General features: G+C 40.2%; 1 protein-coding gene across 27 annotated transcripts in view; it reads left to right on the forward strand.

Moving 5' to 3' along the window:
* UBR5 (ubiquitin protein ligase E3 component n-recognin 5) overlaps window positions 1-15788 on the forward strand; it is a 140253-nt gene that overhangs the window by 31636 nt on the left and 92829 nt on the right. For all 27 annotated transcript variants that reach the window (XM_037892168.2, XM_037892171.2, XM_037892173.2 and 24 more), the window contains 2 exons: window positions 6404-6593; window positions 9927-10086. In XM_037892168.2, coding sequence (XP_037748096.1) covers window positions 6404-6593; window positions 9927-10086 — 350 coding nt within the window. The remainder of the gene's footprint in view (window positions 1-6403; window positions 6594-9926; window positions 10087-15788) is intronic.

Here is a 15788-nt window from a genome sequence, read left to right on the forward strand (position 1 = left end):
TTTGAAGAGATCCTGTATTCAGGACAAAACCAATTCAGAATACATAGAACCAAAACTAAACTCATATTGTTGGTTGTGTTGTCCTTTAAAAAGTATTGGTGTTTGAATTTTGGGCCATGACTAATTTTTAGAGGGACGCTGTCTATTTAAACACCACACTTCTGCTGGAAATCTTTTAGACTACTAGTATTAAAGTAATACTTAAATGAAAGGGATTCCAGAGGGAAAAAATTGTGGTTTATTTTGTGCATTTGGCAATATTCTGTTCATAGTTTTATTTTTGCCCTTCTGTGTACCTTAGTTGGTTTACCATGTATATGTAGGTCTTTCACACAGTAAAGGGAACTCACAAACTCCTTTAATAATAATAATAGTAATAATAATAAATAAAAAAAAGAAAGTGATTGCAAAACCACAAAAATCGAGAAAGGAATTTGGAGGAATACTACATTAGTTTTCATTATTTTAAATTGACTAGATTTCAAATTGATGGATGTTCCATTGAAGTCAAATGTGTATATATTCATGTACCTTAGTCTCCACTATTTAATCATAATAGATTTTGCATTCTGTGACTTTTTAAAGACATTTTGAACACTGCCACATTTTGTTAGTGAATATTTCACTGGATATTATGAAATTCTGTAATCATAGTCCCTGAATATGTGGGAAATTTTGCGGCATGGTTAAATGGAGGAGAGGCAATGGCTTTTGACCAAAGTGGAATATGTCCCTTACTTATGTCAAAGAATAAACTAACTTTAGCTAGTGCTTTGTATGATTTAAAATGCAAGAAATGAAATCCTATGAAATTTATGTAGAGAGCAATGTTCCCTCTAATTTTTTCCATCCATGTGCGGAATAAATATGTGCATCAAGGTATGTGCGCCTCCAGTAGAAACAAAAAACCTAGATAAAATGGATATTTTTAAAAAGTTACCATAGGGATAATTACTCCAGCCAGGAAAGGTTAAGCATTTTAGAACTCACTACTCAAACAATTAAATGTAAGTGTAAGAGAAATAAAAATTATGAAATGCATAGACCAGTCAAAACACTAAACACACTTCGAAAGAATAAAATTACAGAGAATATATGTGCATTGCAGGAAGTACCAAGAAGTAACAACAACAATATACAAGTATGTCTTGGGAGGTGAGTGTGAAAGAGACTGTGTGTGTGCGCGCGCGCGCGCACTGGTTGCTGGGGAAAGCCGTGCACTGTCTCTTTAAGACACTCACTGAAAGCTCTCCTGCTCTGTTCTGAGCCCTGTTGTCTTCCCTCCTCTGCTCTGTGGAGCTGGGGTACATGGGCAGGGAAGGGGGACACCCTGACATCAGCACCCTCCCCCATCCCCCGCTCTATGCAGCCAGCAGGAGGAGCAACGCGGGGGTGGGGGCAGAGGTGAAAGTAAGCCGGTATGCCCTGGTATGGCGTACCGGCAAGAGCCCATGCGCCATACCGGGGCGGATCGGCTTCCCCGGATGGCAATTTAAAGGGCCTGGGGCTCCCAGCAGTGGCTGGAGCCCCGGGCTCTTTAAATTGCCACCAGAGCCCTGCTGCCAGAGCCCCGGGGAAGTGGTGGTGGGGGCCCAGGGCTCCTGCTGCAGCTACCAACCCGGGCCCTTTAAATAGCCACCGGAGCGGCAGCAGGGCTCTGGGGACGATTTAAAGAGTCCGGGGCTCCGGTAGCCGCTACTGCCCCGGGTCCTTTAAATCATCCCCGGAGCCCTGGGGTAGCGGTGGCGGGGCTCTGGTGGCTATTTAAACGGCCCGGGGCGGTAACGGTGGCTGGAGCCCCGGGCCCTTTAAATGGCCATTCGAGCCCCAGTGCGGGAGCCCTTGGGTAGCAGCAGTGGGGCTCCAGCGGTGATTTAAAGGGCCAGGGGCTCCCGGCTGCCACTACTGCAGCGGAGCCCGTGGACCTTTAAAGCTCTGCCAGAGCCTGGGGCCCCAGGGTAGCAGTGGCAGCCAGGAGCCCCCAGGGCTCCGATGGTTATTTAAAGGGCCTGGGGCTCTGCTGCGGTAGCGGCAGCTGGAGCCCCGGGCCCTTTAAATCTTGATTTAAAGGGCCCGGGGATGTAAAGGCCCCACCTCTTCTGGTTGAGGCCCCGCTCCCTCCTAAAGACTCTGGAGTATCGGTAAATCCTTTAAGTTACTTTCATCCCTCGGTGGGGGCGGCACCTGAACACATGCTGCCGGCTGTGTGCACTCAGCTAATCAGCTGGGCGGCACTTAAATCTCTCCTGCGCGGCTGCCTAAGCGAAGAGCTTACAGGGAACACAGTTAGAGAGTCTGAGCCTTTTGTCCTAATCTTATTTTTAAGGCAAGCTAAAAAATGTCTGGGTCTGTAAGTGTGTAGAAACTTGGTGTTGGAACAGTTCTTCTGTAGCTTAAAGCATGCAGCTTCTAGCTGGGATCTAGAGAGCACTAAATTGAATTTTTATATTATATTCTCAATTGAGCACAGTCAGTATACTTGATGCTGCTGTATGAACAGGACAACAACCCTAAGGAGCTTCAGACCATCCCTGGAACAATTCAAAAGTGGCTAATTGTAGGATGCCAAATCAGCACAACAAAAGTAAATGTTAACTGCTGTAGTGAAAGGGATTATCTACCGTACTACATTGGTTCTCCAACTTTTTCAAATTATGGAATACTTAAACTAGAAATCCTCTCATGATCCACGTCCCATGTCTGCTTAAACTGGAGTTAACAAAGTTATAGCCAGCCACATTAGCCAGAATAACTGTGTCTGCAGAAACACTGTTTTGTGCAATTGTGTAAAAATGGTTTCCTAGCTAGGGGAAAGTGCAATATAGACAGGACCTCTAGAAATTAGGTGAAGATAAACTGTCTAATTCAATACTAACTTATGTCCAGTCCCCTTTCCTCCCAAATATTGCACCTTCTCTGTATTTTTATCTCCTGGAATGTACAACTTTATACATATTAGGATCAAATCTCTCCTTGCTGCTTTAAAGCCTCTGCTCTTATTTGTCCAAGTTATTGTATGGTTGCTTCTGTTCACTTGTGTTTTTGCTCTCTCTCCAATTTTGCTGCCATCAAGAAATTCATGGTTGATGCTTATGCCAAAGGAATACCTAACAGAACCTTGTTAACAGGCTTCCTATTTTCTGGGATGATGTGTTTCAATTGTGTACTTTTTCTTTATTGTGACAGACCATCTTTAGACCATTAGCAGTCCACTGTGTACCGTTTGAGAACTATGCTCTTTGAACTGTGCATTGATAGAAATAACTTGACTATTTGAACCATGTAGACAATATATGCCTATTATAATTCCTTGTATCCTGGAGTATACGACTGCACAGATAGAGGTGAAAAACAAGATATAGGTGTGTCTACACTCAATATAACTCCCACGGCTGACTCTGTCAACTGATTCAGGCTCGTGCTGTGGGGCTATAAAATTGTAGTTAGACATCCAGTCCTTTTTTTAAATCCAGCACCCGTGTGTGTGTCTGAACTGCTTTCCTAGGAATCTTTTTAGCAGTTGCTGCTTCAGACAGCATATATATTTCTTTTTATCGATCAGATGTTTGGTCTTCTGTATTTTCTCTTCTTGAAACTGTTAAAGATGAGGCTGGTCCTTGCTAACTAGTTCTGTTCATACTGTTGATTAAATTGTCAGAGATGCTATATCTGATATCCTTAAGCCTCAGTGTGCAATATGACAGCATCTACATTGGTCAGAAAAGCTCTCTTTCTGAAGGAATGGATGGCTGATTTATCCTCCAAAGCCTGGTCTTATCTAATGATAAACGAGAGAGACTTCCAGATTCTCAGCATGCTGCGAGTTACCTAGGTTTACTCCAGCATAGATCCATCTGAAGGAATTCTGTGGCTGCTTTAAACTAGTAAAAGGTAGCTGTGATCTAGTGGATTGAGGATGGATCTAGAAATTGGGAGATCTGGTTTTGTTTCTTTTTTTGGCACTAACATTGAACAAGTCACTTCTGTTAATCTCAATTACCCTATCTATAAAATGTAGGGCCCTACCAAATCCAAGGCTATGAAAAACGTGTCGTGGACTATGAAATCTGGTCTTTTGTGTGACTTTTTTTTTTAACCCTGTACTATACAGATTTTACAGGAGAGCTCAATGTTTCTCAAACTGGGGGTTCTGACCCAAAAGGGAGTTGCAGGGGGATCGCGGTATTACCACCTTTACTTCTGTACTGCATTCAGAGCTGGGGGACTGGAGTAAGGTGGCTGTTGGTCAGGCACCCAGCTCAGAAGGCAGTGCCCCGCAGGCAGCAGTGAGGAAGGAAGTGTGGCAATACCAAACCATGCCATCCTTACTTCTTCATTGTTGCTGACGGTGGCTCTGCCTTCAGAGCTGGGATCCCAGCGCGCTCTCCAGCCCCCCAGCTCTGAAGGCAGTGCTTCTGCTAGCAGCAGCGCAGAACTAAGGATAGCAATACCACAACCTCCCCACCATAACCTTGTAACCCTCCCAAAACTCCTTTTTGGGTCAGGACCCCTACAATCACAACACCCTGAAATTTCAGATTAAAATAGCTGAAATCATGACATTTATGATTTTTAAAATCCAATGACCATAAAATTGACCAAAAGGGACCGTGAATTTGGTAGGGCTCTAGTAAAATGAGAATGTTTGTTTGTTTACTCACCCTTGTGAAGTGACATATACTACTCCTGGGGAAATCATGCTCCAAAAAAATAAAAATTCTATGAACAATATTTTAAAATTCTGCATATTTTATTTGTCAAAATAACACTATCTAATCATGCCAGCTTCAGTTATTTTGGTAATTTATTACACAGTACCTGTGAACAACTATGTCTGTAATAATAGACACACAAAAACCTCCCCCAGGAGTAGAGAGTTAAAGAAATCCTGACGACAACCCAGCTCCTGTTTCTCTGCCTCCCCCTTCCCCAAGCCCAGTTGCTGAGTGCTGCCTGAGCCCAGACACTTGCACTTCCTTCCCCCGCCTCCTCCCTCCAGCCTAGCTGCGCACCCTACCCCCAAGTCCAGACACTCACACCCCCTATCCTTCCAGAGCCCAGGGATCCAGAAGGTAAAACAGTCTGATTCTGGGCCCCAGGTTTGTGTGGAATTTTCTTCACACTGCTTCCTTCCTTGAGGATGTGCTGGGAACTGCAGCTGCTGGGAACCCTCCAGCTCCTTCCCCCTCCCACAAGCAGTGGCTTCTATTTGCAAGCTGGGGAGGTGAGCTCTGCCGGCTCCAGTGGCCCCTAGTGGCAGCCAGCAGCTCTGCAATGCCAATTCTGTGGAGGAGAAAGGAAATTCTGGGCAGAACATTAATTCTGTGCAAATTCTGCATTGCGCAGTGGCACAGAATTCCCCCGGGAGTAATATACAGGAGTCAATACCAAGCTTTAGTAACTATTCCAAATGGAATAGGTTCAGACCAGGTAGCATCTGCGCCCTGCAGATAGACTACAGAAGTAGTTGGAGAAGCTTGTCTAAGGGCATGTCTACTGGGGATTGATGGTGTGGTGATGGATGCACCGGGGATCGATTTAGTGGGTCTAGTGAAGATCCACTAAATCGACCGCAGATTGCTCTCCCATTGACTTGGTACTCCACCAGAACGAGAAGCGTAAGCTAAGTCGACGGGAGGGTGTCTCCCGTCAACCCAGCACAGTGTAGACACCAAAGTATGTTGACTCCAGCTATGTTATTGACGTAGCTGGAGTTGCGTAACTTAGGTCAACTTACCCCCGTAGTTTAGACAAGGCCTTAGCATCAGGGAAATGACTGAATGCTTCAAGGCACGTTTCTCTTGAGTAGTGGCCTCTTCTAGATGAACAGGTCAGAAGAGCTGTTAGATATTTGTAAGACAGCCAGCTGAGTGTCTTGACAGTCTCTGAAGCTCTGTTGGCTGAATATGGCAACCTCCTCTGATGTGCACTTCTCAGTGTGATGCTATGCACAGTTGGGTGTAATACGTTCTTGTTGATATTACTGTTGCTTTTAGAAACTCCAAGATTCATGACTGGTGTAGAGTCATGAACAATAAAATTTATTACCCCCAAATTCTTGTTCTTACAATTTCTTCTATACAGCCCAAGCTTACACTTTCAGTTCTTCTGAGATGGCCAGTTTTAGTGCTGTTTACATTGTTTATGCTTTATTAGTGTTAGAGATCACTGCTCTGGAGAAATCAACTGAGAATTCAAGCTGACAGGCTCTTCTCTCTTTTACATGGAGGTGACATGGCTCAGCCTCAGTTGTACTTTTCTCAGCCTGATAGAAATGAAATGTATCCCACAAGGTGTCTGATGTGAAGATTCCAGTGAATAAAATCCAATACATTTTACCCTTTTAAAATAGCTCAGAAAATGTACAGATCTGTTTAAAATAATAAAAATGTAAATCCCTTAGAAGCCGCTGGAGTTCAGGGGTTGGTGGAAGTGGAGGAGGATCATCTGGTAGATCATCAGCTGGAGCTCGGGATTCCCGAAGGCAAACCAGAGTTATTCGCACTGGACGTGATAGAGGATCTGGACTGTTGGGTAGTCAGCCACAGCCAGTGATTCCAGCATCAGTAATTCCAGAGGAACTCATTTCACAGGTAGGTGACCTGGCAGAACTTTGCCTGTGTTGATAAACATTTGGAAACTGCTTATAGATTGATAGTTGGTGGGGTACTATTTGGTATTGTGTTCTTTGCCTTTTAATTTCCTCTTATATCTGAAAAACCTGACCTTGTCTAGCTGAATTTTTTTTATTTTTAAATTTATCAAGTTGATATTCAAGGACACACTAGTGCCAGTTTCCTCATAATGGAATGTGTGATGAGAATAGATATGGGGAGGTGATGACTTTGGATCTGAGAGTTTGCACATGAGGGAGTTGTAGGCAAGGACTAGAACTTAGAGGTGGAGATGAGGCATGGCATACATACACAATGTTATAGAGTTGGTAATCTGCAGATAGAGGGGATGTTGCAGGAGGAGAGTTCGTGTTCAAGGATGGATGTCAAGGTTATTGACAGTAGAGGCAAATGAGTCTCTGTTAAGGAGGGTAAAGGAGATGGAGTTGTTTGGGATTGTTTTGTTTGTCCAATAGAAACACTTTGGTCACAATCCCCACGGATCACAAAGCCCTGGGTGACTGTTCTCATGTCCACATTAGAAACTGTAACACTCTTAGTGTCCAATACAGATGGAAGAAAGTCAGTTTGAGGCATTCTTACCCACTGGAATTCTAAGAGCAATTGGGTAAGTACTCGATAATTCCCCCATAGTCATCGGAGGCTGTCCTGAGCATGCTCTTTGCTTTCCTCAAGGATCAAAGCAGTAGGCAACAGATTGAAATTGACCTGATTCTTGTAAGTTTTACTGCTACATGCAGACTTAAGAAGATAGCATTTCATCCACTTACATTCATTTCACATTTGGAAAACTTCCTTTGCATTAGAATTTTTTTTTTTTTATATAAAAGCTTAAATGCTTTTGTCATTAGTGATTGAGGGAGTTTTACAAGACCTGATTCAACAAAGAAAAAGGAAAAGATGCATAAGCAAAGGAGAGTAGACTTTATTTAAAAAAAAAAAAAAAAAAAAAGCAAGCAGTAGGTTGAGAATTCAATCTTTAAAAGTCTGTACCGGAGGGCATGGCAGCCCATGTGTTTGAATGAGACAGAGGCGGGAGAGAGCCAATGTTGGCAGAAAGGAAGGGATTAACAACATTATGGAACCAGTTTCAGCTCCATAGTTAAGGGTGAGTTGAGATTTTCATTTACAGCAGGGATTAAACATCTTTGTGTACAGAAAAGTACAGTATGTTCTTTCCTTACTCTTTGAGTATAAAATGAATTTTTTGAGAATTTACGAGTAAATCCGTTAAGTAGTTCAGTAATTTAAAAATGAAATTTAAAATGTGTCCTTTAAGAAATCTAGCACCCAGTGGCCAGCACTTTTGTTCTCCATAATGATTTTAACAACAGAATAATAGACTCCTCAGACTTCCTAAATAGCTAAAAGTCACTGAAATCTGGGTATATAGGCTGCATTTGAAAAACTTTTTTATGGTTGGTATTTTTTTTTCTGTTCTTCATAACTGAGTTTCTTCAGACTCTGCTGAAGAATAATCTGCTACAGAGAATTCTATGAAGAACCTGGCCTCGCCATAATGATCACCATCTCCCTTTGTTCTCAGTGGTTCGGGTGGTTCTCTAAGTCTCATGACAGCATAGGGTGTACACTCTTACCCGAGAGCATTTTGACTTTTGAACCAATGGGTTTTTTTTCTTGAGGGTCTCTGAAAGAGAAGGCTTTATGTACCGCCCTCTTCTTACATAAAAACTTTTGGGTTATGAAAAATATTCACCCAAAACCCATTAATCCTAAATATTCCCTTCCAAAAGCTGTTGTACCAGATCTGTTCAACAGAGAAGATAGCAGGGTGTGGGAGTATGCAGGGGAAAGGAGAGAAGTGTACGTATGTGCTTAGGGGAATGCAGTGGGTGCAGAAGGGAGGAGGAACTAGATGTATACCCTAGCTGCTTTACACTACTCTGATGCAAGAAAGCACCTGTAAACTCTCTCTCAGCCAGTCAGTATGCTCTGGCTGCTTTGTGCTGCACCTGAGTGGCATAAAGCAGCCAGAGCATAGTGGCTATTTTTGGCCATAAAAGTTAATTTAAAAAAAAGTAATGATTTAAGGTTGTTACTTTTTATCTTCAAATCACAGAAATATCACATGGGCACACTTAGGTTTCTTGTTTAGTTTTTAATATATGAAAATTTTCAATTAAAGAAAGACCCACCAAAATATTCCTAGACACAAACGTCTTAAAACAGGATTATGGTTGAACATACAGATCAATAATTTAGGGTAAAGCTATATTATAAGAAATGAATTATCACCAAACCAAACATTTTACTTTTGTTTTCCTGAGTTTCCAAAGTTTAAACTTAAAAGAAATTAATCCTGTTAAGGTATATGTGAATGCATAGTGAGGGCACCCAGACAACCTTAATGCTGTCCCCCTTGCATCCTGAAGGGAAGAAATGGGGGGCAGGGGGATCTTTCTTTAAAAATTGGTTGAATCCAATCTGGGAGCACAAGTTTTAAAATGTTTTAATCATAATTCTGTTATTACATGGTGTTATAAGGCAGTGTTAAGGTTGTTCCTGTGCCCCAACTGCACACTTCCATACCTTAACCCATTTGTGTTTTTTTTTTTATGTTTAATTATGAATGTCCTGGGTTTAGCACTCTTGGTTGTGTGATAATTACTACATTCCCATTTTTTTTCTATATTCCCAGATAAAAACCACATTAAGACGGAGTTAAGGTTGAAAGTACACATGGTAATTTTTAGAGTAAAATAGATAATACTCTAAAATTTAAATTACTGTGTACTTTCAACCTTAACTCCATCTTAATCTGTTTTTTATCTGGGAATATAGAATGAAATCAAGCAGCAATAATGCATAACAGCTGTATATAACTTTTCACCTCTCACAGTATCACTTCGGAAGGTGATATTGTGAGAGGTAAAAAGGCAGTTGGGTTTTTTTTAAAGGAAATGTGGGGGGAAAGGAATGAAAATGCAGTCTTCGCTCCCATAAAACTAGTTTATCTTTCAGCTGTATTACTTTTGTTCATTAGCTTCTTCACCTTGGCGTTCTTCATTACCATATGCAAACTATCACATGTGGCTTTTGGGGACTTACAAAAATCAAAATCTTGCTTTTCATTTGGAGACTTGATTTCCATGTACTGGTGAACCAAAATGTTGACCATTGGCCTTCATACACTATGCTTGCCTTTTTGAGAAATCAGCAGTCATGCTCCAACTTTTCGTTACTTCAGGAAATTTTGCTCTTGTAGAGAGAAATCACTCGAGTGGTGGTTGGTGAATTGGGAATGACAAATAAGTGTTCTGCATTTTACAGGCACAAGTTGTTTTACAAGGAAAGTCCAGAAGTGTCATTATACGAGAACTCCAGCGGACAAATCTTGACGTAAATCTTGCTGTAAATAATTTGCTGAGCCGTGATGATGAAGATGGAGATGATGGAGATGACACAGCAAGTGAATCATATCTACCTGGAGGTTTGTATATCATGATACTTACCTTTTTTCCATCTTTCAAATACTGTTGAGCTCTCCTGTCTCAAAAGGGTTATCTGAAAATGCAAACAAGTTCTCAGTTCTCTCTATTTGAACATCAACAATATGCTCTGTGCTGTGCAAGGTACACAATGAAGATAGTCCTTGCATCCAGGAGATTTCAGTCTAAGACATGGATAACAGGTTGCACTGGGAAGCCCGGAGAAGGGAACAGCTTTGATGTTTTAAAAAAACTAACTATTGTCTTTACTAATTTGTGGGTAACACAAGTGAGTTTTGGATGCTGGGCTTCATATCATCAGCATTACAAACTATGCTACTGTTCAGTGAGATGATTGCCATGCAGTTTGCCATAGATGCTAATTCTAATGAAGAAATTAATTCTTCAGATTATTGAATTTTAGTCTTTATATGGTAATGTGAACTTTTGAGATGCATTGTTTAGAGAAAAATGTGTTCAGCTTTCTATTAAGATATTATTTTGTGTAAGAGTTGAATAAGGTCTAGCTTAATAGTCTTTGACAGTTTTATTGAGGACTTCTGTTCTTTAGCCTCAAAATATTCTCATAACTAAATCTTATAGCAGAGCTGGAGCGTTGCTGTCATGCTGGTTGAGCCTTTTTCGAAATAGTGTCTTTTCTGTGTAATTGCTTTTAAAAGTCCTTCAGCCTTTTCTTGCATTGACTAATATTTCCGTAATTGGACTTTTCTTACTGAGTAAACATGCTTGAAAGTATGTAGTAGCCAGCTCTAATGTTTGTTTTTTCTGGTTAGGTGCATAGTATGAAAATCAAATGTCTAAACTCTGCGTGCATAGTAGCTTTTCTTTTTGTATGATAGAATGACATTTTACTTTATTTTTCTAATGGGTTTTTCTGCTCATCTGGTTCACCAAGAAGCTCATGGGCTTCCTTCATCTCTATCTTATCTACCATGTGATTGGACAAAGTGTGTTTTCCTGCATTTGCATCTGATAAACTTCTTTATTTTGCTTTAGAATCAAGAGTCCTTTGGTTGAACCTGTAGACACAGAGAAAGCAAATTAAGGCACTTTTGTTCCATCTTTCTCGTTAGTAATTAGTTGCACAATCTATCTGCCAGAGATGTAGTTGAGGAAATAAGTTCATTTTACTCTCTTCCCAAATTTATTCAAAGTAAATATTCTTACTCCTGAGAAAACAAGGATGCATCAATCCTGAAATTGCCTTCAGCTTTGGAGGTAAGCACCCTTGGTCACTCTTTAGACCAGAGTTTCTTTCCAACCCAATCCTGTGCTGAGTTCATGATTCTCTTGATTTAGTACTACTTCAGATTATAGCGGCAAGCTTGCAGGGACCATCTGACAATCTATGACTTGTAACGCGTTTCTGTTTGCGAGTACTGTGACTTCAGCTGATGACTCTAGACTGTCTTGAATCAATGTAAGATAATTAGTCATGAGCACAAAGTGTAAGCTTTCAGTAAATGCCTAGAAAACTGTTCCTTCCTTAGCTAACTTTTTTTATGATCCTCCCTTTGGAAAGACCAAACCTTTCCAGATAAGACTGAAACTTCCTGACATTAAAATTGTAATCTTTCTCCTCATCTTACCCTCTACCACCCTTGAGAAAATGGATTTATTTTCAAATTTTTTGTGGGGAAAGGGGTTGGAGATGACAACAGAAATGGCACTTTTGACACCCTTCAGCTCCAGTCTGGGCAAAGTTAATCCACAATTCCCAGTCCTCAGAATATGCTTTCCCTTGTCTTTCATAAACTACATTAGTTTTTTAAAAACTAAAGTAGATAACTAAGAATTGTCACCCTTCAAAGAGTGTTTAACTGTAGTCAAGATCTGGACGTGCCAGGAGGCCAACTTAAAAATATGATGACTATATGCCTGTGACTCTATTCTTTTGTATACTGAATTTTGCTTACAAATTTAGCAGTTCTTCTAGCTCTGCAGAGTCAAGTTAATTGTTAGGATTAGGATAAAGTATAGGCTCCAGGAAAAATGGTGGACCAAAATACCTTCCCGCATCTCTTGTGGAAAAAATAGTGACACTCTCCTTCAGGAGCTCCATAACAGATACAAAATTGAATTTTTGATTATATGATTTCTCATTCACACCAAGCATAACCTTGCCCTAAGTCTTCTGAACCTTCTTTATTTTCTGAAATTGTTCCTCTCCTTTTGCCTTTGGATATTCTTTGGAAGTTACAGTGCTATAGACTTGAAGAGGAAAAAAATTACAATAAAACCAACATTTATGATCCAGTCTCTCAAGTGATAACTCCAAGTAACTTTTTTTTTAAAGGTGATCCTGAATAGTTGTTCTTTAAAAGTTTGCCTTTTAGTTTTTGATGATGTAGAATGAATGCTTGAAAGTTGTGGTTTTCTGCTTAATTTTAAACCTTGGAAAAGCAGGAATGTCAAGGCTGGAGGGCTTATTGAGTTCTTCAGAAGTATTTAAAATAAACTCTGGCCCCTTAATTATAAGGATATGGTATTGAAATCTCCACATATTGCTCCTTTCTCCCTCATGGGCACCTGGTGCTCCATGATCCACTATAGCCGGTTATTGCTCCGCATCTGCGAAGCATGGAAGTGCCTTTTTTTTTTTTTTTTTTTTTAAAGTGTTCATTAGAGTTAAATAAGTGTTTAAAAAACAAAATAATTTTAAAATCTGAGTAGAAAATCCCTTCCCCCTCAATTATGCAATTTGCAGCTTCTTGTATATTATTTGCCATAATTTCACTAGTACTTTAATCGCCATAGTTTTTTAGGAAATAAAAGATTTGACTTGAATTTTTAATGTTAAAAAAGGGGGAGCAGAAAACACTTGGCAGTACTTTCTGTCATTTTTTTTAAACATCATCAAAAAAAAGCAAAAAAGGGGTATAAGCCCAGTTTGTTTTTCCTTTTCAGGTCACCTTTAATTAATGCTTTTGCTTTTCTTATGTATGCATGCTTGCTTTCATGACCTAGTTTAAAAAAATCTAGTCTTGTTTGGTGGCAAAATACGGAGACTCCATTGAATACATTACTAATAAATAAAACAAAGCAATGTAAATGAGACTATGGAAAAAAGAGTACCATTTGGCAGAGGCATGATCAGGTGTCCTGGTTCAGCTCTTAGCTGGCAACTCACGGCAAGTGAGCCAGCTTGTAATCTTGCCTGGGGCTTTGTGTTCTAATAAAATGCGGTGATTCTCCAGAACGTAAAAAAGATCCTGGGAGCCTAGTTAATTAGGTTTTTATTTTGTTCCTCCCTAGCAATTTATGTGAAACACTTATACCTGGTTCTCATTTTCAGCGTGAAGAATACATTTGTCAAGGTTCCTTCCCCACTCTGAACTCTAGGGTACAGATGTGGGGACCTGCATGAAAACCTCCTAGCTTACTTTTACCAGCTTAGGTTAAAACTTCCCCAAGGTACAAACTATTTTACCCTTTGCCCTTGGACTTCCACTGCCACCACCAAACTTTATCTGGGTTTATTTTTATTAGGAAAGCGTTGTTTGGAAACGTCTTTCCCCCCAAAATCCTCCCAACCCTTGCACCCCACTTCCTGGGGAAGGTTTGGTAAAAATCCTCACCAATTTGCATAGGTGACCACAGACCCAAACCCTTGGATCTTAGAACAATGAAAAAAAATTCAATTCTTGAAAAGAAACATATTTTAATAGAAGAAACAGTAAAAAGAATCACCTCTGTAAAATCAGGATGGTAAATACCTTACAGGGTAATTAGATTCAAAACATAGAGAATCCCTCTAGCCAAACCTTAAGTTACAAAAAAGACACACAGACAGGAATATTCATTCTATTCAACACAGCTATTTTCTCAGCCATTTAAAGAAATCCTAATCTAACACATACCTAGCTAGATTACTTACTAAGTTCTAAGACTCCATTCCTGTTCTGTCCCCGGCAAAAGCATCACCCAGACAGACACAGACACTTTGTTTTTCTCCCTCCTCCCAGCTTTTGAAAGTATCTTGTCTCCTCATTGGTCATTTTGGTCAGGTGCCAGCGAGGTTACCTTTAGCTTCTTAACCCTTTACAGGTGAAAGGATTTTTCCTCTGGAGGGATTTTAAAGGTGATTACCCTTCCCTTTATATTTATGACACTCCCCCCAAATCACAGCTAGGGTGAAACGCTGGCTGGGATTTCTTCCTGGAGCTCTAGGAAAAACAGAGTTAATAAGACACATGCACCTCTAAATATACTACCAAGTACGTAAAGACTAACAATATTTTCCACATCTCAAGGACGATTTTAACCAGTTGATTCTGGGAAACTTTCATGGGAGAGTGCATCAGCCACTTTGTTAGAAGCTCCTGAGATGTGTTGGATGTCGATTCTAGAGAAACTTGTGAAACATAATTGCAGTGACATTACTTATTGCTTTGGATAGTGGAACATAAAATAATGTGTTCCTTAAAGTTCTGATTGTTCAGAAGGAAGAAATGTGGAAGATTTAGAGGTGCAGCACTGTCTGGTGTATTTGTATTACATCATAGTGAGTATGAGTTAGCTCCCTGAGCTGAACATAAGAAAAAGATGAAAAGTGGGGTCCCTAGAAATTTTCCAACTTGAAGAATAACCATTTTTTTCTTAAAATGATCTCCAAGATGGACAATATCCAGACACAATACCGACAAATGTGTGCGGTGATGATGAGTTTTCTAAAGTTATAGATTGCTGTTGGTGCACTTTTTGAACTATTTGGGCGTGGTCAAAATTAGTTTTCTCTTTACCACAGTTTTCACTGGTAGCTCATTCAGATGAAGTAGGTATAAATCCCTTCTTAGCTGGACAGAGCTATCAGGATCATAATATCTTGCTCAACAATGAGAAATATATGATTATGAGTTAACATTGCTGGAAACATGAGTGACCAAATTGGATAGGATTCTTGAGAACAGTGGAGCATAAAATCATGTGGCAGAATTTCGTGAATAAGTAATGGAATATTGTGTTCTCTCACCCAAACTTCTTAGGTTAAGTTTTAGTCTTGCTGAATCTATTTGTATCTCCACAGAATTCAAAGAAAATACCTGAAGGCTCTTAGAAGGATACTGAGGATTTGGCTCCTCAATCCAAAATTTTATGTAATACATATATTTGATGGTGTAGAGAATGGAAGAAAGAAGGGACTCCTTTAGTTTTTAAAATGTCATCTTATGAAATTTTATCTTTTGAAGTGGAACTGGTCTTACAAGAAGAAAGATAAATGTTTGCTATTGTGCCCTTCTCCTGTTTTTTCTTAATGACTCAGGAGCCAAAAATGTATGTATGTTCGAGTTGTTAAAATATTTGTTCAAATTTTTGGAGGAGTTGTGCTGACTTGTAACTTATCTGCTGAAAAAGATTTCCCACCTGCGGATGAACAAGATGGCTGGAGGGATGCCTGTTAAATTCTAGCTGTCCTGTATAGGAAATTTCCATCTCTGATAGAAGAGCTGAGATGAGGAAGCAGGTTATTCAACTTGAATGAATGCTTGAGAGCTTTCTCCCAGAGATGCTCCCTATAGCTTAATTCTATTGAAAAGGGCTGGGATGATGTGCGCTGCAGCCATTTGGATGGACAGGGACAGACTGGTCGTGGATTTAGACCACCTTGTTCCTTTGTAGAGAGCTGCCACAAGGTACAATGAGGTTAGGCTGCTCTGGTGTGTGTATGGAAGGATCTGGTAGA

The sequence above is a fragment of the Chelonia mydas genome, chromosome 2, assembly GCF_015237465.2.
Source record: "Chelonia mydas isolate rCheMyd1 chromosome 2, rCheMyd1.pri.v2, whole genome shotgun sequence".
Classification (NCBI taxonomy): Eukaryota; Metazoa; Chordata; order Testudines; family Cheloniidae; genus Chelonia; species Chelonia mydas.